The following is a 25264-nucleotide window of genomic DNA, read 5'->3' on the forward strand; positions in this document are numbered from 1 at the left end:
AGCTTGATCAGGAGGAAAAAAAATCTTCAAAAAAGACTTATATCCAAGTTATCCAAAATTTTGGGAAAAGAACACAGCGAGTTCTCCGCTAGCTGTTTTTCATCCGATATCGTCATTATTGCTAGCGCGCCGCTTCCCAGCCTCCTAATTAAAACAGCTTGTTAATATATTGATGTTTTTCAGAAGAAGTCTAACACTGAAATGATGCCGTGATGACATAGAACCCGCCGCTCTTGTGTGCTTGAACTTTTGTTTGTGCCACTCTTATGCCCCAAATTAATGACGCCTGGCAGTATATTGAAATGTCTTCCTTCTGTCACAGACTGTCACAGTAGAATTGGCCTCAAACCTCCTTCCCTTCTGTCTTTCTCTTGCTGTACCGCTCACTGTTCTGCTACCCCCCCCCCCCCATCTCTCTTCTCCCTTCTCGCAAGTGTCCCAGTTAAGAAATTGCTTACATCCTCTACAGTCTGGGGCTGGCTTGAAATTTCCCATCGGGCATGTACCGATATGCAGAGAAAGAGAGGCGAGCACACTTCGACAGATGCCATCAGAGAACAAGCGTGTGAATTACCAGGCAGCCTGCCATCTTGGAGTTCACACGGAATGGCATTAATACGCTATTAGCATCCAAACAACAACAACAACATGAAAGCTGCTGTGGCGGCGGCGGCGACTGGGGAGCAGGTAAAGGTTTCATCATTTATATATTAATGGCTTTACTAACAAAGACTCTCCCGTAAAAAGTTGAAATGCCACAGCAATCGAGGGACTTTGAAGGATTAAAAAAATGTTGCGGGTAGAGGACTGGGGGTGAGATGCCGTCAGCAAATCACGTCCCGATGAATTAAATATCCGCCGCTGTTGACCATGACTTATTAAGCAGCCATGGCATATTCATGAGTACAATTAAAGACGACACGATCCCGTGAATTTTGAATGCCGGTAAATATTGGCATTACCCAATTAAGTCACATCGGACGGTGGGAAAAGCGCCTGCAAGTGAACCATGAATGATGGGGGGTGGGGGGTTATAAGTGAAGTGAAAAAGAAATGGAGCAATTAAGCTAACGGTACTGGAATGCCCCCACGCGTGGGCAAGGAGAGCCACAGTCGGAGATGCTCACGCCCAGACGCTCACACACAGACAAGACAACCAACACAACTCAAGCTCCTGATGTCACTCACTAGGCCACACCCCTTAAAGGCACATATCAACACACAAGTACTATAGTACCTACAGTAATTACACTTGATCAGTTTATTTCTTTATATTCTCTTATCAGGTTTGATCATGCTTTTATCCATTACTGTGCTATTTTTCTTAATTGAAAACAAAAACCTTTCAGTATTTTTTTTGGGGGGGGGGGGCTGGAATGGATTCATAGCATTTCAGTTCATTTCTATGGGGAAAATTGATTTGATATCCGAGGAAATTCAGTTAACATGCTTGGTCACAGAACAAATTGTAAGTCAATGTACCCCTGCTCAGTAAACCCCTGCCGATGTGACCTATAACCTGTACAACTCGCATATTTTTGCTTTGCGTGGCTTGTGCTGTAAGATGTGACCACAAAATTATCAAGAAGAGCGTTCTAGAAGAGCTGACGTTTGTTTTATTTAATCAGAGGCACTCTAAATGGTGGCAGGTGTTTGCCAACTCCCATTTAACATGAGTTTGAACGTGATTGTTTAATTCTGAACACAGCCACATCCCCAGTTATGAGGGTGTGCACACTTCTGCAACCAGATTACCTCGGTTGTTTATTTTTAGTTTGCATTTCGAAAAGGTTTCACTTCTTTTCCAATTTAGTCGTACAGGATATAGGCCACGTAAATGGTCTTATCTTGGTCTAATTTTTTCTTCTACTGTATCACAAAAACGTAGCATTTGAAAAGGGGTGTGTAGACTTTTTATATCCACTGTATGCATTTAATCTGCATTATTCCTTTAAAAAATTAAGGCACCATATCCAGTTTTATGTGAGTGTTTCATCTATTCCACTGGTTTGTTTTTTAGAAGTGGATTTTTCACTTTTCAGCAACCACCATGCAAGGCAGGGACAGGTCATGGGAGGGGTGGGGGGGTGGGGGGGGGGGGGGGGTCCGATTGCCCACTTCCTGCTCTCAGCACACGTCACGATAAACGGTCCATTTCCAAATCCATAATGGACACAAGCACTCTTCTCCCCTCCCGCACTACCTTACGTTAAACTGCCTTTACCGATCATTCGGACGATCCGTCATGGCTGAGCGCACCATCAGTCTCGATTGTGGCTTTCCATTGTTTGTCTGGGGTTTTATTTTCCTGAGAATGGTCACCAGCTGTAGATAGATAGATAGATAGATAGATAGATAGATAGATAGATAGATAGATAGATAGATAGATAGATAGATAGATAGATAGATAGATAGATAGATAGATAGATAGATAGATAGATAGATAGATAGATAGATAGATAGTTAGATAGATAGATCTTAAGTAAAAGAAGCATGGTTGTTTTCTGCTACTTTTCACACACAGTTAGTAGTGAGTAAAAAAAAAATAGTTTGCAAAAAAAAACTTTTTTTCATGGCGGCATGTACGTAACAACAAGTGAAAGCAGCATGGGTAATTCCTGCTATTCTTCACCGTGTTAGATTTTATTTAAGTTATGTTTTAAATTATATACAGTTAGATAAAGCCCATAATATATATTTTTTTTTCGTTTAGTTTAACTGGAAATTAACCAATAAAGTAGTGGTCAAATGTGTTAAGAGTATTTAATTTAATAATATAATAATAATAATTCCGATTCTCACCATACCTGCAAATTAAATGTTTTAAATAAGATTCAAAATATTTATATTACGTACAAATTTAACAGAATCCTTTAAAATTGTGAACAAAATTGATTCAGGTGTAAGAATAATTTCAAAACTTATAAAAACAATGTAACACTGCTAAAAATAAAAATAATTTCCACAACTATAGTACTTCAAATGTAATGTAATGTCTAGTTAAAAGACGTCCATTCAACTTTACTATTTTCTACTAACTGAAAATATGGCCTGAATATGGCCTATGCATCCTTTTGGGCTTCACTCCATTATATGTTGTGTTTTTGCTAGCATACCAGCCAAATGCACATTTGTATATTTTTCTTTTATTGTTATTTTCATCAAATAAAAATGCTTTCATTCAAACTATTTTCCACTTTTTATTTTATTTTTTTTATTTTTGGGGTTGTATGAATTTGTTGATTTTCCTTTTGCATCTGCTGTCCAAGTGTGTAGAAAGCGGCTCCAAATTGTGATTCAGACACACAGCTTATCGTGGTCATCACTGCGATGGCAGGTTAATGGTGCTGCGCTACGGCTTCCTGTCCTTGGTCTTTCTGGCCTCTTTTTAGACAGACTTCAAAGTTCGTACGGTGGGGACTTTTTTTTTCTGATCCGCACAAGAACAATGATAGGATGAGCTTATTTGGCTCTATCAGGCTACGTGTGTATTCCTGTCTTCTTATCTTTGTGTGGCGCAATCCTTGGCATCCCACCTATCTAAGTGGACGTTTCTTCATGGGGACATGCACAAAAAAAGTCCTATAGGGTTGGCAGAAGCTAATCCTACAGTGTTCCTTTTGCAGACCAGCCTGAATGTGCCCCTGAAAGAAAAATGTCCACTTGAACAGATAGAATGTGACATATTTTGCTACACAAAGATAGAAAGACAATAAAGCACAAGGAAAACATCTGATTGTCGTTACATTGTTTTAATAAACCAAGTTTCTACAAACGTTTACCCCTTTTTCAGCCACGCAAAGATAGATAGGCAAGTACACACACACACACACACAAAGACACAAAGTATAATAACATGCATTAAGAAAAATGTCTTACACATTTTCTTCTTTTGAATAATCTCTCATTCTGAATTTGACGCCTGCAACACATTCCCAAAAAGCTGAGACAGGGGCAACAAAAGACTGGTAAAGTTGAGGAATGCTCCCAAAACACCTGTTTGGAACATTCCACAGCTGAACACGTTCAATGGAAACTAATTGGTGATTGTCGTGATTGGGTATAAAACGAGCATCCCGAAAGGCTCAGTTATTCACAAGTATGGATGGGGTGAGGTTCACCACTTAGTGAACAATTGCGTGTAAAATAGTCCAACATCTTAAGAACAAGGTTTCTCAATGTACAATTGCATGTAATTTAGGGATTTCATCATCTACACGCCATAATATCATCAAAAGACTTAGAGAATCTGGAAAAATCTCTGCATGTCAGTGGCAAGACCAAAAACCAACATTGAATGCCCGTGACCTTCGATCCCTCAGGCGGCACTGCATTAAAAACTGGCATCATTGTGTAAAGGATATTTCCACGTGGGCTCAGCAACAGTTCAGAAATCCATTTTCAGTTAACACTGCTCGTCGTTACATCTACAAATGCAAGTTCAAACTCTACCATGCAAAGTGAAACCTATCGAGTTTATCAACAACACCCAAAAACGCAGCTGACATGGACTGATTCAAAGTGGAAATGAGTCCACATTTCAAATTGTTTTTGGAAATCATGGACGTCGTGTCCTCCGGGCCAAAGAGGAAAAGGACCATCCGAATTGTCATCAGTGCAAAGTTCAAAAGCCAGTATCTGCGATGGTACGGGGTGTGTTAGTGCTCATGGCATGGGTAACTTCCACATCTGTGAAGGCACCATTAATGCTGAAAGGTACATACTGGTTTTGTAACAACATATGCTGCCATCCAAGCAACATCTTTCTCAGGGATGTCACCGTTTATTTCAGCAAGATAATGCCAAGCCACATTCTGCATGTTACAACAGCCTGGCTTCGTAGTAATAGAGTGCGAGTACTAGACGGGCCTGTCAGCAGTCCAGAACTTTCCACCATTGAAATTGTGTGGAGCATTATGAAGCACAAAATATGACAACAGAGACCCCAGACTGTTGTGCAACCTAAATTGTACATCAAGCGAGGAGGGTGGTGGTGGTGGGCAGTCGCCAAGTGCCTACTTCAAGGTGAAGATGCTTGTGATCTCCTCCAAAGCCAACTTTACGTCATGCGCCCGTGGAGGTTTGCTTACAGTTGCATATAAACGTACTTTGCACGCTTCGACCTTCTGAATGAGCAAATCACTTTCTTCTTGGGAAAAATTGGGTTGTCTGCCCTCTGCCATGTCGAGACTGTCAGTGTGTGACTAGTGTGCCGCATTTAAAGGGAATGAGAGGAGCCGCTTTTGATTGGACATTATTGAACTTGGCTGACTTCAATCCCACAGCGAAACTACCAACACCCGGTTTAACCCGCCTCCACACAGATTTACGCTGCCCACCGTGCGAGATTTATTCCAGATGTGCGAGCGTGTGCGTAAATGTGTGTCTGCTTAAACTTAAACTTTCTGTCTTTGCATGGCACAACCCTTGATGGCCCACCTTTATGAAGAGGACAAGAGGTACGAAAAACCCGAGGATGATTATTGTGTTTTCAAGTGACTGTGTGTGTGTGTGTGTGTGCCTCGGGAGTCGGTGCCTCAGAGAGGAGTGAAGTGGGAAGTGTGTGTGTGTGTGTGTGTGTGTGTGTGTGTGTGTGTGTGGTGGAGGGTGGGGGCGGGGGGGTGATGTTTCCAAAGGGGAGACCGGTCTGTTACCAAAGGGAGGTGGAGATTTACTATCCCACCCAGTCAAAGTGTCTCGCTGGTGTGCTCTCTCACTCACACTCATACACACACATTCTCTCCACAGGAAACCGTGAGCCATAATGTGACGGCACCTCGGAGCAGACGGCCGCCTTTGCTCAATCCAAGAGGGGATCCGGCTGTGGCTTTGATAGCGCGTTAATTACTCATGTGATGTGATACAGATGTCTGGGGGCTTCAGCTGAAAGTTTGGCTGACGCTTTCCGAGGGGGCCGGGCGGCAGACAATTTTATAAGAAGCGGTAGGTGGAAGAAGGAAAAAAAAAAACAGCAAAAAATGTATTTATTATTGATGCACAGATCAGTTTGCGTGATGTCACGGGTCCCGGCGGGCGCGGCGCTGATGTTAAACTGTGATGCTACTTGAAGGGCTGGCTGCTAAATAGTTCTTTGTGTACTCGGTGACAGGCGGGACTTTGAAATAGGAATGACTCGGGGGCGAAGGAGACGCGACATGATGCAAAGGGCTTTAACCGTCACGCTGACAGCTTTTTAAAACTTTACCTTCCTTTTTTTCACGTGACAAATGGTAGAGTCTTGCGCTTCCCCCCCCCCCCCCCCCCCCCCCCTGCAGAGCTGTTGCATTGATTTTAACGTGAAATATAGCCATCAGGAAAATGTGACTTCATAGTTTAAATTTCAGTGATTGTTTTGGATTGTTGATGGGAGATCAATCTAACAGAAAAATAAAGTTTACATTTTTTATAAATGTTCTAACTTTTTTTATAAATGTTCTAACTTTAACTTTGTCATTTGTAATAGTTTTAATAGTATTAAAAAGTATATATAGCTATGTACTTTTTTTATTTTATTCTTAAGTTAGAATAATAATAATAAAATTATATTAATTTTAATAAGTATTTAAATTATTGTTGTCAAAAAAAGTTTTATCATTTTAATCAATTTGAAAATATTTTTTTGTCAAATGTTTAATATGATTTATTTGTACTATTTGTATTTTTGTATTGGCTCTCTAGATTGTAAGAAATACATTAAAAAAAAACCTTTTTGTTACAACTGTTTTAACAATACGTAAATGGTCTGTAGATGTTATTTAGACTTCACAAATTGCAATTGAATCAATCATACAAAATAAAACAATAACTAATATTATTTGATGAATTATAAATTTTTGAAATCATATTTTTTATTCATATTTTTTTTCTTAATGGGAGGAAACACTAAAAAAAATACAGATTTTATGATTAAAATTAACCATTTTACATACACATTTTAACTTTTTTGACTCATTTGCAAATGTCCTGGCCCATCTATTAAATATAATCTGTGGCCCTTGAACACAAAAGTTTGCCCACCCCTGGTCTAAACCTTCATACATTTGAAAAGATGGAAACTGGTTCTTTGCCTTCATTCTTAGCAGCAAATTTAATCCAGATCCCATGTTGACTGGAAGTGGTCTCGACATCATCCATTTGGGCCCCCTGAGCAAAGTTGTTTCACTTCCTGTTGGCTTCCGAATGGGACAGTAGCGCTGCTCGACCTATTTATTATAGGTCCTTCTTGAACATATTAGACCAGGGGTTGGAAAACAATTGAGCTCAGGAGCCATATTTGATTTTTTTAAACAGATATGGGCCAGTTCATTTGTAGGTGAGGTATAAATAAAACAAACAAACAAAAAAGTTAAAATGCCTATGTAAAATAGTTTATTTTAATATTTACAAAAATAAATAAAACATTGTTAAATGTACATACTTTGTTTTATTATCTACAATAAACAAATTAACCAAATATTTAATGAGAGATGAACACAAAATATACATGCTGTTTGATTCATAAATGTCAGTGAAAAAGAAATGCTGAAATAAAATACGTCAAATGTAAAAACATGAATATGTAAATTGTTTATTATAGAATAACTTGTGGAATAAAATAAAAAAAATACAATAAAAAAAGAATATTTTACTATTTTTATTATTTAGAATAAATAAAATAACCAATAATTTAAGGGAATTCTGAACTCTGAAATAGCAGTCTGGTAGCACAAAACCTTCAGGCTACTGTGAAAGATAAATGTCAGGAAAAGCCTACTAGAACATCTTAAATCTATTTAGGGTTAATCAGATGCACTTTAAATGGTGGCAGGTGTGTGCTGACTCCCATTTCCATGAGTTTTAATGTTGGTTGGTTAATTCTGAATAGTCACATCCCCAGTGATAGGAGGGTGTGCACACTTTTCTCAGTTGTGTATTTTTACATGCCCTCTCGAAAACGTTTTTTTTTTTTTTTTTTATTCTATTGAAGCCTGTCATTTGAACAGGGGGTGACGAATGTTTTGTCTATGTAGACCGTAGACAAAATAGGAATCTTATATAAAATTATAGCAGTCATGCTGTTTTTTTGTTGTTGTTGTTTTTCTCTTCTGTCTGACTGCATTTCCAATAAATATCATTACAATACAAACAACGACAGGAGGAGTATATCAAACTGCTCTGTTGCACAAAAAAATTGTTCTGCCATTAAAAAGCATGTAGATGCAGTATTCTGCAGGTTGAAAAAAATTATAATAACAACACCCTTCTCTCTTCTGTTTGTTGCTCTAATGAAAACTGGACAGTGGAATCAAAGCGCAGGAAGACAGTGTTCCATAATGGGCAACGCGGCCTTGCGTATGCTGCTGCTAATGGCTTGTATGGCGGCCAGAGGAATGTGCCAGATAAACAGCACTGGAGCAGAGGAGGATGACCCCGACCCGGGATATCTCCAGCACTCCTCCACCCTCGAGCCCAGCACGGGGCCCGGGGCCCACCCGGAGGCCGCGGTGTCGGCCAACGCCACGGTGGCGAGGAGGCCCGTGCCGCCGCCCATGTGTTTGGTGACGACCTCCGTCAACATCTACTTCAAGTACATCAACACGCTGATCTCCGTGGTGGTGTTTGTGGTGGGCCTGGTGGGCAACGCCACTCTGCTGAGGATCATATACCAGCACAAGTGCATGAGGAACGGGCCCAATGCCCTCATCGCCAGCCTGGCACTGGGGGATCTCATCTACATCGTCATCGACATTCCCATCAACGTATACAAGGTAGAGTCGGCGTCAAATTCTACCACAAGGGTGTCAAACTTGTTTGGACGTTATGGTTGCCCACAGGGAGCGCAGTTATAACGTTGAAACCGCATAAATGTACAGAATGAACCTTCGCATATACAGTATGCGATTCAGCATTTGTGATTCACATATTCGTGCATTTTGTTTCAACATCCATTATTCGCTGAAAATCCTATTCGCTGTTTTTTTTTTTAGCAAGCCAACGCAATAACAGGATTGCTTTGCTACTATCTTGCAGCATTTTGGTGGCAAGGAATTATGTTAAGGTGAGTTGAGGAGCATCATTTACACAAAAGTAGCATTATAAACCTTTTTCAGGAAAGTGACAATTACTATACTCAGCTTTATTTACAGAGCACTTCAACAAAACACCCACAGCTAAAACAAAGTGCTGTACATGAATATAAATCAAACATAAAACAATTAAATATGAAATAATTACACTAAAACAATAGAATAAAGTTTAAAACAATTAAAACAAATAAGCGATGGTCTAACGTACGACCCCTCCAGAAAACAAATAAATAAAACAAGTATCACGGTTTGTATGTACGGTTTGGTTCACATTCAATCCAGTAAGAGACACAAAACAAACAGTAAATTGCTTATATTTTGTGCAAGCATTAAAATACTTAAAGGTATTGAAATTGAAGCATCAACAGCTTTAATTTTTTTCTTAATTTTTAGGAAAGCACAACCTCAACAGTTTATTTTCTTTCTAGGAACAGTACCAGTATGAATGATTACGCTGTCTTTTTAGCCGCTGGTAGTTGCGGTTACACCGAATTTCCCTTTTTTTTTTTCTTTTTTTTCCCAATGTAAACGTATGTTTAACAATGACCTTCTGCAACCCAGAATCTAAGTTGCACTGTTTAAAGAGAAGGTGTGTTACTAAAGAACAGAATAGTTCTTTAGGGCAATTTAATCTTTTTAGAATGTATTCTCCTATTGCTTATTGGTCAAATAAACGAATAATAATCGCCCCCCTCCCCCCCCCCCCCACACACACACTATTATTAATGTATTTATTTATTTTTAGTACTAACATGCATTTTATTCTCGTTTATCAGAGATGGACTTTGATGCTTAAACTGAATATGTTGGTACTCAGTGTACAGTATAAATTTGGTGGACAGAATATGAGACGGCACAATGCTAAATGCTAAACAGTTAGCAACTGCGATTAGCTTTAGCGCGCTAGCGGTTACCATTTTAGTTCGAAAATGATAACTACCGTTCGGCTCACTCATAAATCATGTCTTATGGACATTACACATGTAACAGTGTCTTAAAAATCAGTTACAGACGCTCGTGTCGTTTTCGGCAAACTTTATCAGTGGCCTACCACTGCGTCCGTCTGCAATAAATGTCCGTGTGAAACATTGGTTCCGGCGGCGCAAACATCTTCCCAGGAGGAGCTTTTTTTCTTTTTTGTTTTGGATGCCTTTTTCACTCTCCCATGTCTAAGTAAAGGTACCAATTCAAATTTGCCGCTTTATGAGCTCTTACCAGACGGATAACAAGTGGCGTGTAACCAAATCGTGGGGAAACTTGACAAATGTGAGACGTTTAACTCCCAACAAACGTCAAAAGCCACTGTCGCTGTGGCGCTGACATCAGCACCCGGCGATTATCTTAATGCGGGAAGCCGTAACGGCTGTGCGGATAAACTTTTTAATTGATTGTATACAAAAAGTCGGGTCTCTGGAGTGCCTGCCCACCCACCAAGGGTGAAATTATACAACCAAGCAAATCTTTTGCGAGCTGCTTAAAACGTGACAGACGGGAAAGGCCAGGGTAGGGCGCAAATAGACGGAAAAGCGCAATCAGTCGGGCCGCTGTTATCTCTCCCTGCCGCGAACCCCCCCCCCCATCCCGCGCGGCCACATGGGTGATGAGAGGTGCTGGGATACGCTTGGCTAAAATAAACACGGGAATCAGGGCTCCAGCCGTACATGCATGTCGCCTTGTGCTGACCTGGGACGTTAGTCACTATCCTTATCTGGAGGCCTTATGAAAATAGCCACCCCAGAAAGATAAATCACTTTTTTTTAAAGCAAAAAGAAAAGAAAAGAAAAAGCACTTTGTTGAGCCCTCAGTCCTTGTTTGACTGTACTACCCTTTCAGCCTGTTAGTGGTCCTCTTTCTCCACATAATTTTTGATATTCATTTATGATTTGTATTTTTTTTGTGCTACTTTTACAGTGTTTAACTAACATCAGTTCTTGTCATTAGTATAAAATGTCCATTCATTTATTTATTTTTTAACCCTTCAAATTCACAGGTTGGAAAAAAAGTAGTTTTTTTTGTGGCAATTAACACCTTGGAGCAAGCATTTGTCCTCTTTTTGTTGAATTGTGCCCTATCTGCCAAACTGTTCGTTGCCACCATCTAGCACACGCAAAGCAAATTTTTGCTTAAAACTCAATACAAAAAAATCATCTGAGCGACATCTCATATCTCAAAAAACTTGTATATTATAAAATTACATTGCTAGTAGAGTAGTAGTAGAGTATTTCTACAGCTAGCAGATAAGCTTCCGCTTTTCATTAAAATGTAATACTTCCTCATGGTCAGCACAGGATAGCTCCACTTCTTAAACTCAAAATTGCATCATTCATTTGCTCCATTGAGGTGCCATTAAACGCATCTTTCGGGAACTAAGAATCCATCCATCCCTGTCTCTGTAGCGCTTATCCTCACTCGGGTCATGGGTGTCCTAGAGCCTAACCCAGGTGACTTTGGACGAGAGGCGAGGTACACATTAAACTGGTCGCTAGCCAATCGCAGGGCACATATAGGCAAAAAAAGATTCACACCTACAATTTATTTTGAGCCGTTGTGGTGCAAAGGGTAAGTGTACGCCCTGCAACCGGAGGGTCACCCAAGCACATGTTGTTGTTGTGTCCCCTGGGCAAGACACTCAATCCACATTGCCTTGGAATTAATGTGGTTGGATGATTAGTGGTATTCATTTTAAATAATCTACCATCCATATTTTTGGAATATGGAAGGAAACCGGCGTACCTAGACAAACCCACGCAGGAGCAGGGAGAACAGAGCAGACCAGTTCAGAGTGTTGAGTCTCAAATGAACCCTATTTTACCTAAATTATATAATTCAATCCAGTATTTAACAAGGATTTTTTTTTTTAATCACTTTTACGGGGTTCAGTTGGCCAAAAGTAGCCATGATAGGGCCAAAAGGAACAATTTGATGTAAACAGTACATGACTGATAAATTCATTGAGCGGACGTTGGCAATAACAAAATCAGACAAAAATCCACTCCCTTCGGAAATGTCCTTACATTTCCATTAACACAGCTAAAAAAGGAACACAAATGACCAGCATAGCGCTCAGAGGGTTTCGGGTTGATAAAAGCACAACGCGGTGTCACGTTGACTCTTTAGCGCGGAACAAAAAAGGAAGCGGACGATGCTCAAACAATGACGCCGGGACCACTTTGAAACATCTTCTATGTCCTCTTCCTCGGATCTGTAAGGGTGAAGCCCAAAATAAATCAAGGCACTTGTAAAGTAAAAACAGTGATGCGGGCGCCTTTCCTTTCCCCTGTGGGAAAACTTAAACAGCTGGCGTAAACAATAGGAGGATCCAGGAAGCTACAACGCGGTGCTCTTTATCTTAACCCTAATGCATCTCGTATCCTCTTGAAGCAAAAGTGCTAAGACGACATACAGTATGCATCTCCACAGCCTTGACTCGCAAGCCCGACAAGTAAGCCATGCTAGGCTTTAAGAGCTCCATGTGATTTTGAACTATGAAACGGGATGCGTTGGGTATCAAATGAGACAGCTCAAAAAGCAGCTTCAAAGTCAGCTCGGTAAAGGGCAAACGCAATGGGAAGCCATTATGCTTACAGGAAGAGGGAAATAGAGGGAAACGTGTAGTTGGTTGATCATGTCACATTCTTATGGGAACACTTTGGAAAAGATGTTTGGAAAGAGATCATTGGTGTTGGACCTGAGAGATGCTGCAATATCATTGGCCGGTCAATATGTCAGCCATTACCAGTAATAGGTTGATGGTGTCGTTGAAAATCTCTTCAATTAACATGCATGTTTTTGGAATGTGGGAGGAAGCTGGAGTACACGGACAAATCCCACATAAGCATGGGGAGAACACAGAGATTCAAACCTACCACACCGCACGTCCCGTACGGCAAAATTATCTATAATATCTCCACTCGACAGCTGACCCTTTATCAGCGAACAACAAACCAAAAAATATAAATAACACACAGTTGCCAGGTGTTATTGACGTCTGTGCTGCACTGTCATTGATTGGCTGGTCAACATGTCAGTCATTAGATGCAGTAACAGTGCTGGGGCAAAGTTACCCGTAAACATTATTCAGACATTGGCCCGTCTCAGTGGTGGCTGGCCAGTAGAGGGCTCTAGGGCGCTGACCCACCACTAGGGGTGGTCACCACCACATTCATTTTCTTAAAGACAAAAAAATGAAATGAAAAAATATTGACAAAAAATGAAACTATTTTGAAATATAAAATGCATTGCTATTTTTAGATGTACAGGATAAATACTACAATATAGTTAATGATGAGTAAAGTTGTTTTGTTCATCTCTGTTGTCTGAAATCATGACGCATTTCCAGTCTGGGGCGCAGAAATCTTGACCCATTGACTTTCGTGAAAGGTTTGACATGCGCAGTAGCTCCTTTTCAATGCGATCGGACCAAGGTGGGGTGCAATTCTCCAGTGCCCTGAGGTGACCTACTATGTCACATACTGGCTCAGTCTATGCACACAGCACTTTGGCGTTAGTGTGTTTCCAGGTCAGAGGCATGTCAACGTCCAGTCGAGTCAAGCTCGTCAGAATTCACTGCTGGAATGACTATTTATTTATTTCAAGTTTTATGTCTCATCGTAATTTTGAAGTGAAGTTTGCTAAGATTGGTTAATAGCTTACCCTTATGCTGATTTAGTGTGGTCGTGCTTACTCAATACAGAAGAATGTAAACATCACTTTTCGCTCTCGTTTAAGATACTTAACATGATTGTAGATAAGATTAAAATGTCGGTAATGTCTTTCTCTGTGTGACAGTTGTTTAGTGTGAAACAGACATGTTTTATTAAGTCTTTGCTTGCGCTGTGCGAAAGCACGTAGTCAGACCGAGCGCTTCGGCAGCCATCTCTCTTCATTGGTCAGCCTACAGCCAGTCATTACACATACAGAACATGAAAGGGCCTTTCCAAATGGTGACACAATTGTCCATAATGGCTTGCTAAGATGAACAATTAAGATTCAAGTATCTAATCCAAACCCTTATCAGTTAATTTTTTGACTACAAGGGTTGTTCCAAACTTTTTTTTTTTTTAGGTCCGTGAATGCCACAAATCTGCAGTCACTTATTTCATTGTGATTTGTCTTTTTCCCCTCCTCCAGCTACTGGCATCACGGTGGCCATTTTACGACAGCCCCTTCGGCCTGTTCCTCTGCAAGCTGGTTCCCTTCCTGCAGAAAGCCTCAGTGGGCATCACCGTCCTGAACCTGTGCGCCCTCAGCGTTGACAGGTCAGTGCTTAGACAGTCAAAGTTTAACTCAGATGTGCACATTTAAAACGAAAATGGGATCGTAAGAACGGGAGGTTTTTGTATTTCCGTGTACAGACCAGCTGCAGAAATGACTGAAGAGACAGTTCTATACAGTACATGCCAGGCAAGTACCACACCAAGGCCTGCCAACTACTTGTCCGCCAGGTCTTTTCTAAAAGTGTATTTTTAACACTCTACTAGGCGTCAACCATTTTCGCAGAAGAACAAATGAAAATGTGATTGTTTTTCTTTTCCACTTTTTTTGTCTGCAAAATGCTGTTGTCGTTTGAGATGAACAGCCAAAACAACGGGCAAAAAAGATATTCACTTATTTATTGTACTTTTATTTATCTGGGTAAGACAATTGAGAAAAGTTTCACATTTTGAATCAGGTCCAGTCAGGTCCGTAGAAATTGGGACATCTACACAAATCTACATTTTCTTTGGGCATTTTCCCTTTAGTTTTGTGTGCAGCAAGTGAAATGCATGCTCAATTGGATTCAGGTCAGGTATTTGCGTTAGTAATTGCGTAACATTCTATTTCTTTTCCTTAAAAAAAAAACTGCTTGCCTGCTTCCGCAGTATGCTTCGGGTCATTGTCTATGCACACTGACGAGGGTTAAAGATGGAATTGTCAATCAATTTTTAAGCCTATGATACTATTAAAGTATTATTTGATGACATCATCACTTTTAAGAAACTTAACACTAATTGTGTTCTTGATGATAAAAATGCCTCAGATGGAATAAATTTAAAAAGGAAGAAAATAACAAATAGGGTCAGCAGAAAAAAAGTTTTATCCTAAGTTTTATTTTTTTTACATTTAACATTATTTTCTTTGATTTTTAAACTTCAATGAGTCAATTTGACCCACAATACGTCACAGGAGGATTAAAGAGAGATTGTGTTATTTTATGATATTATGATGTCATGACTTTTTAGGAACCTTGGACTTATTGCGCATTATCATGGAGGGGGATGATTCATAATTTTTTGCTTTAGTTGGAAACTTCCATTAGCGTTTAATGGTCTGCTATTTTTGCACTATTAAGTACATGAAATGTGCCTCGCGGATATAATGTATAAGCGTCGAAAACAGTCTTAAGAGCCCATGCGGTGCGGTCAAGTTCCTCTCGTCCTGTGGCCGTTAATAGGAATTCTCCCCTGATGGAAAAAATAATGATGCCAAGTGCGGCAGACACAACCGGAAAGATAAGAGTGTAATGACCTTCTATTATGGGAAACAGAGATGATGCGCTTGAGAGCTTGTTTTTGCAAAAGTTGGTTCGATAAAAAAAAGATGGGGGGGTAGGGTTGTTTAAAGTCAGGTTTATTGTAAGTCCCCAGGAAATTAAAGATGAACTCTGTAATGTGATGTGACACACACACACACACACACACAGAGTATTGTACTGTACTTGAGTAGATTTTTCAGGTTATCTATCCTTGAGTATTTATTTTTCTAATGACGTTTTACTTTTATTCTCTATGTTCGAGAAGAGATTTCTGTGATTTCTACTTATTTTGTCAAAATATTCTCATTACTTTTTTCAACCTGTGCGGATGATGACACAACTTTCGTTCCGGACAAACTAGATGCACTGCTAGTGCTAGTGCTAATGATCAACGCTTGTCCAAAGCAGGTTTAAAAGCAAAAAAAAACTTAAATACCCTGCAACATAGACCCTGTACAGTGATTTCAGTGATTTGTTTCTAAATACATTAAATATGTTTGAAGATAAGTGATGAAAACGTGCAAAGCCTGAGAACAATACCGAATTGTTGAGAAATAGCTTTAAACTCTATTTCACCATTGTAGTTGTCTGAATTTGTTGGGCGTGGCTAAAAGCCCCAGTCCACTCTTGAGTTTTCTGGCAATAGTTGGCCCTCTACCACTATATAACTACTGAGCGCCTTCATCCATTTCCATAGTTATAATAACCATTTCTAACACTACAGCATGTAGTTAGCTAGCAGGTTATGCCTCTAACCAGATAAATGCATCTTTCCCTAAGTGTTTTGTGTTATTCGGTCTGTTGTGTCTCTGTTGCGTGGATTCAAGCACGCTGCATGGGGCAAGGCGGTGACGAGTTGGACAACCCCACCGCCAGTCCGGTATTTTTTTTTTTTTAGCAAATATTCACTCATTTTGAATTTGATGCCTGTAACACATTCCAAAATAGCTGGGACAGGGGCATTTTTACCACTGTGTTACATCACTTTTCCTTTTAACAACACTCAACAAGCATTTGGGAACTGATGACACTTATTGTTGAAGCTTTGTAGTGGAATTTTTTCCCATTCTTCAACTTCAGTTGCTTAACAGTCCGAGGTTTCCGTTGTTGTATTTGAGCCATACATTTTCAATGAGAGAGAGGCCTGGACTGCTTTTACTACGAAGCCACATTGTTGTAACACGTGCAGGATGTGACTTGGCATTGTCTTGCAGAAATAAGCAGGGGCATCCCTGGAAAAATTTTTTTAAATCGCTGCTTGGATGGCGGCATATGTTGCTCCAAAACTTGTATGTCATTTTCAGTATTAATGTTGCCTTCACAGATGTGCAAGTTACCCATGCCATGGGGACTAACACCTCCATACCATCACAGATTCTGGCTTTTGAACTTTGCGCTGATAACAATCCAGATGGTCGTTTTTCCATCCATCCATCCATTTTCAACACCGCTTATCCTGGTTAGGGTCGCAGGGCGCTGGAGCCTATCCTAGCTGACTTAGGGTGAAAGGCAGACTACACCCTGAACTGGTCGCCAGTCAGTCGGCAGGGCACATATAGACACGGACAACCATGCACACTCACATTCATCTGTTCTAGCTTTTCTGGAAGGGGCTAAGTTATCAAAACAGGCACTGTGTATAATTGACAGCATTTATACTTTTGTACTCAAGCTCATTCTCTCTCTAATTTGTACTTTTACTCAAATAGGCCAAAAGGACTTGAGTCAATACTACTTCTTTTACCCATGTTTTGTTTTACACAAGTATATGTACTTCAATGTTTCCATATTAGAGGATGACAGAAAAAAGGGCGGTTTCGTTTAGCGCTTCGTGAAATATACATGCCGCCATGTTGTCGAACAGAGAGATTCAAATACGCCATGAAAAATATATTGTTTTGTCCATGAAATCTTGATGCGTAATTTTACTAAAACATTGTCGACGAGCGCTTTTCTATTAATGAAACAAACAAGCAAACACGCCGACGGGCGGACCCCCCCACCACCACCACCACCAACAACGACAGAGGCCAGGGTCTGTTTGGCGGCGTCACGTAACTAAATATTAGATATTTTAAATAAACAATTGATCATCTCTCCACATGGATTCTTGAAAGTTTGATGGGTCCGTGCTGACTCAACAGTTTATGCTGCTGCTTGGTGCGCTGTCATTTATACAGAGAAAGGGAGAGAGAGAGAGAGAGAGAGAGAGAGAGAGAGAGAGAGAGAGAGAGAGAGAGAGAGAGAGAGACGACAATCTGTTAGCTTTGTCAAGACTATGGAAACAATGAATGACTGTTTTCGGATAATGGATGGTTACCTAAATCAGTAGATGGATGGGTATGGATTGATGGAGAGATATGAAAGGATCGATAGTATATGAAAATAGATACGAATAGATATGGCTAAAGATATGGATATCCTCTAGATATGGATATACACTTGGTAGATATGGAAATGATATGGAGGGAGACGGACAGACGCTTTTCAGACAACTTTCTGATGCCCGAAGATGCCGCAAGATGGCGCCAAAGTCCTGTCTGTTAAGAAAGTAGTACAGTGGAACCCCACATACTTGCGTTTCGCCACAGGCAGATTCACATACTGACAGATTTTGATTTTGATTTTCCTTTTTTTTTTTGTGTGAAAAACGTTTACTGGCAGTGTATGCTCGCTTATTCAATAATTTTCTGACTGAAATATCAATATTGTTTTATCCTAAAAATGATTGCCTCCCAGTGCAATTATAATAGGCATCAATTATTTGCATAGTGGGGGTCCACTGTACATTGGTGTCAAGGAAGTATGTTGAAGGTACCCAATTCAACTGAGAGACAGCATTGTATGTTGGAAAGGAGCTAAGTTGTTAGTGGAAGAAGTTATGGGAGTCTTGGCTGCATGTACACATACACTTCGGCTGCAGTTTTTCAAAATCAAATCATTTGTAAGCCATTTATTTGTAACGTGATGCTGTTTGATGAGTTTGAAATTTTATTCAACTGTTTTGGGATTATTGTTTGTGGTATAGTTACAGTTTACACTATTAATATAGGCAATTATATACAGTACATTTTTAGTGGAGGCGTCAATTGCTAGCAGTTTTTTGCAATTAGCGGCAGGGCTCGGTAGCGGGGGATTACTGTATACAAAAGTGACTAGTTTAGTGTCTACTAAAACACGCAGACTGGCTTCAGTGCATATTTGGATCAAGGTGTGGATCAAGAATTAAATCAGAGCTCCGTTTCTTCCCCTGTGGCAGGTACAGAGCCGTCGCGTCCTGGAGTCGAGTGCAGGGCGTCGGGATTCCGCTCCTCACCGTCATGGAAATCCTCACCATTTGGGTCCTGTCGATGGTGCTGGCCATCCCCGAAGCCGTCGGCTTCGACATAATCAGCTTTAAGTACCGGAACGAAACCCTCCACACCTGCATGCTGCAGCCCAAATCGGACTTCATGGTGGTAGGTTGCCATCACGCTTTTATCATTTCCACTGTTTGGTGTTGACTCAGGGCCAAGATGTGTTTTGTCGTGTTTTGACTAGACAAAGCATTTTAAAAGGAGATACGAGACACACCTGCTTGCATGTATTGACTGTTTGGATGCAAAAAGCAAGAAATCCACTGACTCTACTGTGTTCATTTTCTGAGTTGATTGTAGGGTGTTGTTCCCCTCCCCCCAAGGACATAATTGATTACAGGCTGAGTACAATTACCGAGACCTGAAACCTGAAGCCACAAAAACCTGAGGCCACATGTGCAGATTGAATCCATATGCAGCCTAATGGAGTAATCACTCTCAGACAGTAGAAACAACATACCGGCGTCTTATTAAAAAAATAAAAATGAGTCTTACGGCAGATTATGAGGCTATAGACTGGTGCAGTATGCAGCGGTGCGAAGTAACTAAGTAAAAATACTTAATTACTGTACTTAAGCAGGGACAGTGAGGACATCTATCCTTAAATATTTATAATTATTACGATTATTTACTTTTTACTTTTACTCCCTACATTTTAAAACTGTGTCTGATCTGTACTTTCTGTTCTTTCCACTGTCAAACTAGGCTTGTTGTTTTTTTAAATCTCCACAGACAACTACACGCCGTAGAAAAGATGTAAATAGAGAGAGGTAAAGTCAACCCTGGTTGAGATCTTGACTGATTGACCGGTTGAGATCTTGGGGAATGACGGGGAAAAAACGGGACTTCAGTGACATGGCGGAACGTGAATCAAGAGAGCATTAACGAAGACTGCAACAGATTTGGAGACGAAAGATATTCCTTATCCATGGCCTTATTTAAAAGAATTGTTTCATGTTGGCTACCGAGAATGATTCGTGGTGTTTGCATTGTGTCTTGTGCCAGTCTAAAAACCGTCTAATCTGAAGAAAAAAAAACAACAACAAAAAAAAAAAAAACGGATACGAGTTAAGTGTATTTTTTCAATTACAATCATTGGCTAATTTGGCATTTTGGTTACTCAGATCATAGCATTAGCAAAGCAATGGGAACACGTTTTGTTAGCATACGAAAAGTTTTTTTCATTATCTCAGTTTGAGCACTATGTAAGTTAATAGTTAACAGGCAATGTCATCAAAATGGGTATTGTATATAATTGACAGTAAAAAAATATTTGCTTTACTTTTGTACTTACAGTAAGTACATATCATGCGAGGATGTACTTTTTTTATGTTTACTTACGTACGAGCCGTGGTGGATTGTCAGGACCAGCAGGGTCTTCTCTGCTTGTCTAAATACTATCAAAAGCACTGACCTACATTTACAGCAAAAAATGTATTGTGTTGCCATGTCCATTTAATCTACCTAGGGCCTGCATAATCAGTAGTGCTGGTCCATGAAACTCAAACTATATTATCAATGGGATTGTTTCTTTAGCCAACCAGATTTCAGCTGGTCCAAAAATAACGTCAGCATTTTTCCATCCTCTGATTGGTTGGTCAGATCAAACCAAGCTCGTCAAGAAAAACACATCTGTAGCAATCTGGACACATTAATAATTAAATAATCAGCATTTATAGTGAGTAGGATGTATTTTATTGACATTTTCTTATGTTTTTGTCATGTTATTAGATACATATTGATTCTGAACTACTCCAGATGATGTACATGGCACAGTCGCATGCTGTTATATTGGGTTTCTCAATGTCAGTGATGCTTTCTATAATTGTGACATGATAGTGGTGGTCTTAAAAGGTGGATTAAGTTGGCTAAATGCCCACCGATGGCCCTGGTAACAAATGCACGCCCCACCCCTGAGTACTGGAGTAGAATCAGTACCAGAATATTTGTTAACATAAGTATCTGTACTTGTACAGACTTTGAGTACTTTTGCCACCGTTGGTAGTATGTCCCATGAATAAATAATTACCCCAGAGTAATTATTCCTCCATTTCCTCCAACCCATGTCTCTTCCTAGTTCTACAAGGATGCGAAGGACTGGTGGCTGTTCGGTTTCTACTTCTGCGTACCGCTAACCTGCACCGCCATCTTCTATACCCTGATGACCTGCGAAATGCTCAACAACAGGAACGGCAGCCTGCGGATCGCCCTGACCGAGCACCTCAAACAGGTTGGACGGAATCATTCCAAACGTCATTTATTCATTCAAGAAGCCACTTCTGACCCATTTAGAATTTTGCGCCCCTCACACCTCTTGATCACCGACACCCTTAACCCTACCTTGATCCCCCCTATACCTCCCCTTAAAAGTATCCAGAGGCTAGAATTTGGTAAAAATATCTAAGGGTGTTTTCAAACTTATTGTTGGCTTTCTGTGTTTAAAGGCTTTGTAAACTAGGTCCGGTGGTTTGTTTTTTTCACACAAGGTAAAGTAAAAAAAAAAGTCCAAGAAAACCAGAATAGATCAAGGGATAGTAGAATGTAAACAGTGGTATAGTAGATATAGTAGATAGTTAGCAAGTTGGATAGAACTCAATGGACCGTTTGCTTGTCTGTCTCTAGCTTCCTTTGTTATTAAGAGACCTCTCTGTTCTAATAGGAAAACGTCATGTTTTCCCCCCTCATTGCAGAGAAGGGAAGTGGCCAAGGCTGTCTTCTGTCTGGTCCTCATATTCGCCCTCTGCTGGTTCCCGTTGCATCTCAGCAGGATCCTAAAGAAGATGGTTTACTACCCGAATGACGAGACACGCTGCGAGCTGTTCAAGTGAGTCTTGGAGACCACAATGCACCATGGCCCTGAAGCCATGCGACGGTTTTTCATTTGACTTGGTATACTTGCAGCTGAAGCTTATGTATATGGTGCTTTACTATATCTCCAGCTTCCTTCTGGTCATGGACTACCTAAGCATCAACCTCGCAACAATCAACTCCTGTATCAACCCCATCATTCTCTACTTTGTCAGCAAAAAGTTCAAAAATTGCTTTAAGGTAAAGTATTTCCTCCAACTGATAAGAGAGGTGCACAGTAAACTGGAAACAACAAACCCCTATTAATTTTGTCTAGATTTTACCAGAGCTGCAACTGCTTTACCGAACGGGCAAACTGATGAATTGGAATCACTATTTATTCTTCTTCTGATGAATTGATTTCTTTTTTGAGGGCCTCAAAATAGCCGAAAATTCACCAAATTCGCTTTTACTAGCGCGTGTGTCTTGGTGGAAATATGTACGGTATGTATTTTAAGGGTCCCAAACTCACCCCGTGGAAAGTTAGAAAAAAACTGGGCACCCAACACCAGTTTTGGTGATGGACATGAAATGTCGTGGACATGGGTCTATTATGCCAGAAATTGAACAGGAAGTCGGCCTTTTGGATGAAAGGCATCATTTTGGTCAAATTTAATTTTGATTGAGGGCCCATCCATTGGCAAAATCCTACTAACATTTTTAAAAAATGAACACCTTGTAAGCAAATGTCCCAAATAACACCACTTTTTGGCATTTTCAATGGTGTAAACATAAACAGTCCCTAAGAGGCAAACATTCACCATGTGTTTTGCTCGCGACTCTCAGGCTAATCAAGTCTGACACTGAGGTAATGACGTGTCTTGTGCGATACGTACGATGATTTATAAATTGAAATTGTTTTCAAACTGTTGAGAACTGTCTTGAGCCTTGCGGGGAGCCTGTCTTGAGACAAAACATGCCTCGAGGCAAGCCTAACCGAATGCACGGAAAGACCTCTTTGCAAATACTCCCCGTTGCTGAAACGCTCTCTATACTCTCTCCACATGTTTCCTGCAGTCGTGTTTGTGTTGCTGGTGCTACTCGGAAAGCCAGCTGAGCAGCTTCGGAGCAATGAACGGCACCAGCGTCCAGTGCAAAAGTCCCGAGCCCAACAACCTTCTCACCGACCGCAGCCTGCGGAAAGACAGCGACTGAACACTTGGCACTCAGGCACTATTATAAACAGTTAGCCCTCCGAAATATATGCATTATTATGACACTTTTTCAGAAATATACTAGGACTCATGATACCGCCTTGCATGAAAGTGGCAGAGGCACCTAGGAAAAAAGGTTTCAAAGGAGCAGACAAGTTGCCTGGAGGACTTCTAAGTCAGGGGATGCATTTAAACTGTGAATTACCGTCACAATTCCAGTAAAAAGGGCAGGATGGCGCGACGCAACGGAAAAGAAGACAACCGTCTGTCAGAGAAAATGATGGGAGATGAGCGCGCGCGTCCATCCCAGGAGTCGGAAATCAGGAACGCGTGTTAGCGACGACTTATTCTCCATTGAACACGCCCGTGGATGTACTCATTATTCATTTAGCCTCATTGTGTCACCAACTTCTGCGCTTAAAGTCGCCCGACATCGTGAATATTTCACAAACGAATGGTCACATTGAGTACATAGGAAAGATTTCCTCACAGAACAATGTGACGGTGACACTATATTCAGGATATTTATGCTCATGTTATCCACAAGACATTTACCTGTATGTGCACTTTTATAAAGTGTTTTATTTGGCAGTATTAGCAAGTATTAATTGATGACAAAGGCAGGTAACCAGTAATACAGCGAAACCCCACATATTCCCTGTACTGGAACAGCTAGCCTGGCTTTGTCCGACTTTCCGATCCCTGCCAAAAGGGGGGGGAGGGAAAAAAAAATAAATAAAAAAAAAAGGAATTGAATTGAATTGAAAAATCATTTTATTTGATGGTCTGTCTCTGTTGCCAGGTGGATTTTGCTACGCTAGCCAGGCTAACTACCCTGCTAACTATCTGGTACGCTAAGTTAGCAGCTACTTAGCTGCAACAAACAGAAAGCTAAGTCAGACATGTCTATTTCTTCCAAAGAGCTATTCTTCCATATACGTTTGTAGTGATAATCTACACTAGTCACACAAATCTAAACTTTCAAATGCACATGTCCAACTAACTGTTCAATGTTTCAGTACTTTTTTGCTAAGGTCAAATTAGATTCACCCTCTAAAGGTTATATTGCATTTTAGGTTCATCCTGAAATTTCACCCGAAAGCCGGATACAAAACGTTTTTGTGAACATTGTATGTATTTTGATGTGTTTTAAGAGTGATGAGTGTATCTTTAGTTGGAGCGTTTTGCACACTGTGTACAGAAGCACCGTCCAAATATGTACAGATGTCGCCATTGCTAACATTGTTAGCATCACTTCTTATCCCAATAAATCAATGACCAGTGCAAGTTTATTTGTCCAGCCCGTGCTAATATAAGCTCCTCAGGGGGAGCTCGTTTCTCCACTCGGCATCTGTGAGAAAAAGACGTCTGGGAGTGATTGTGAGCACACGGTGACCCGCTGTGACCGAGCGAGGCCCTAAGGCTTCCTGATCTCCGTTCGCAGAGGAGTTGGGAATTTGAGACGCATAACTCCATTGTCAAGTGTTGCCAAAAACGGGATCAATAGGGAGCTTGGGATTTTCTCGATTCTCGGCTCAGCGTGGCAGGAACGCGCCTGTTTTCTTCGTAAACATTACCTTTATGGTCGGAAGGGTGAAATACAAACTTAAGAAAATCTCAAGGAAAAAGTCAGTAACAGAAAAGACTATTAGCGTTGCATACAAAAAAGAACAATTTTAAAATGATGGCAAATTCATATTATGATGTTCCAGAATATTGCTTTTTTTTCTTGTGCATACACTACATTACGTTTATTTTTAATCATAATATTATGAGAATTATTTTAGAATGCTCATATGTTTGTGATTGTCAAATTACAATATTTTTTCCTGTAAAACGCCACCTTAATTTATGTAGTTTTTCTCCCCCAAAAATTGCAAAATTATCTCATAACAACAAGTTTCAAATTTATGTAAAATGATGACATTATTTGTTGATGCAGTATTTAGAATTTATTCTCGTAAAATAACTAGTGTTTCTCATAAAAATCACACTTTTCTGGGAAGTGCAAAATTAAGACAAATGAGTGTGTTTTTTTTTTCTTACTCCCCCAAAATTGTATTGTTGCTTGTGAAGAGATGAAATGTAGTAAGATTGCATATTTCCTCCAAAAAAAAGGAATGAAGCGAACATACTAGGATGAATAAGTCAGTGTTGACTTAGTGTACTGCTCAAACAAAACAGGTGCACTTTGGGTGATACACCATCTATGCAATAAGTCTTTGTTGTGCATTCTTATTATTGGTGCTGTATTCCCCACTGTGAGGCATATTCAGCATTGAAAAAAAATAATAATTAAAAATCAGGACGCACGCCACATCCTTTAAG

General features: G+C 40.2%; 1 protein-coding gene across 3 annotated transcripts; it reads left to right on the top strand.

Moving 5' to 3' along the window:
• Window positions 1-427: 427 nt before the first annotated feature.
• Window positions 428-24223, top strand: ednraa (endothelin receptor type Aa). 3 transcript variants are annotated; one of them, XM_061770933.1, is made up of 8 exons: window positions 444-687; window positions 8280-8747; window positions 14196-14323; window positions 18839-19037; window positions 21013-21165; window positions 21626-21759; window positions 21875-21983; window positions 22800-24223. In XM_061770933.1, exons 1-8 carry the CDS (start codon window positions 649-651, stop codon window positions 22935-22937), a joined length of 1368 nt encoding a protein of 455 aa, XP_061626917.1. In that variant the 5' UTR covers window positions 444-648; the 3' UTR covers window positions 22938-24223. The 3 variants fall into 3 exon arrangements, with proteins under 3 accessions (XP_061626919.1, XP_061626917.1, XP_061626918.1); XM_061770934.1 differs by lacking the exon at window positions 444-687 and adding an exon at window positions 5686-5943; XM_061770935.1 differs by lacking the exon at window positions 22800-24223 and having other exon boundaries at window positions 428-687; window positions 21595-21759.
• The last annotated feature ends 1041 nt before the right edge of the window (window positions 24224-25264 follow it).

This window comes from Phyllopteryx taeniolatus, chromosome 4 (genome assembly GCF_024500385.1).
Source record: "Phyllopteryx taeniolatus isolate TA_2022b chromosome 4, UOR_Ptae_1.2, whole genome shotgun sequence".
NCBI classification, from domain to species: Eukaryota; Metazoa; Chordata; class Actinopteri; order Syngnathiformes; family Syngnathidae; genus Phyllopteryx; species Phyllopteryx taeniolatus.

Bases quoted from the DNA above. Each gene is read 5' to 3' on its own strand.
- ednraa (XM_061770933.1), top strand. From the start codon at position 649: ATGAAAGCTGCTGTGGCGGCGGCGGCGACTGGGGAGCAG. The intron at 14,324-18,838 runs GTCAGTGCTTAG...CCCCTGTGGCAG, and splicing joins TGCGCCCTCAGCGTTGACAG to GTACAGAGCCGTCGCGTCCT. The intron at 19,038-21,012 runs GTAGGTTGCCAT...GTCTCTTCCTAG, and splicing joins CCAAATCGGACTTCATGGTG to TTCTACAAGGATGCGAAGGA.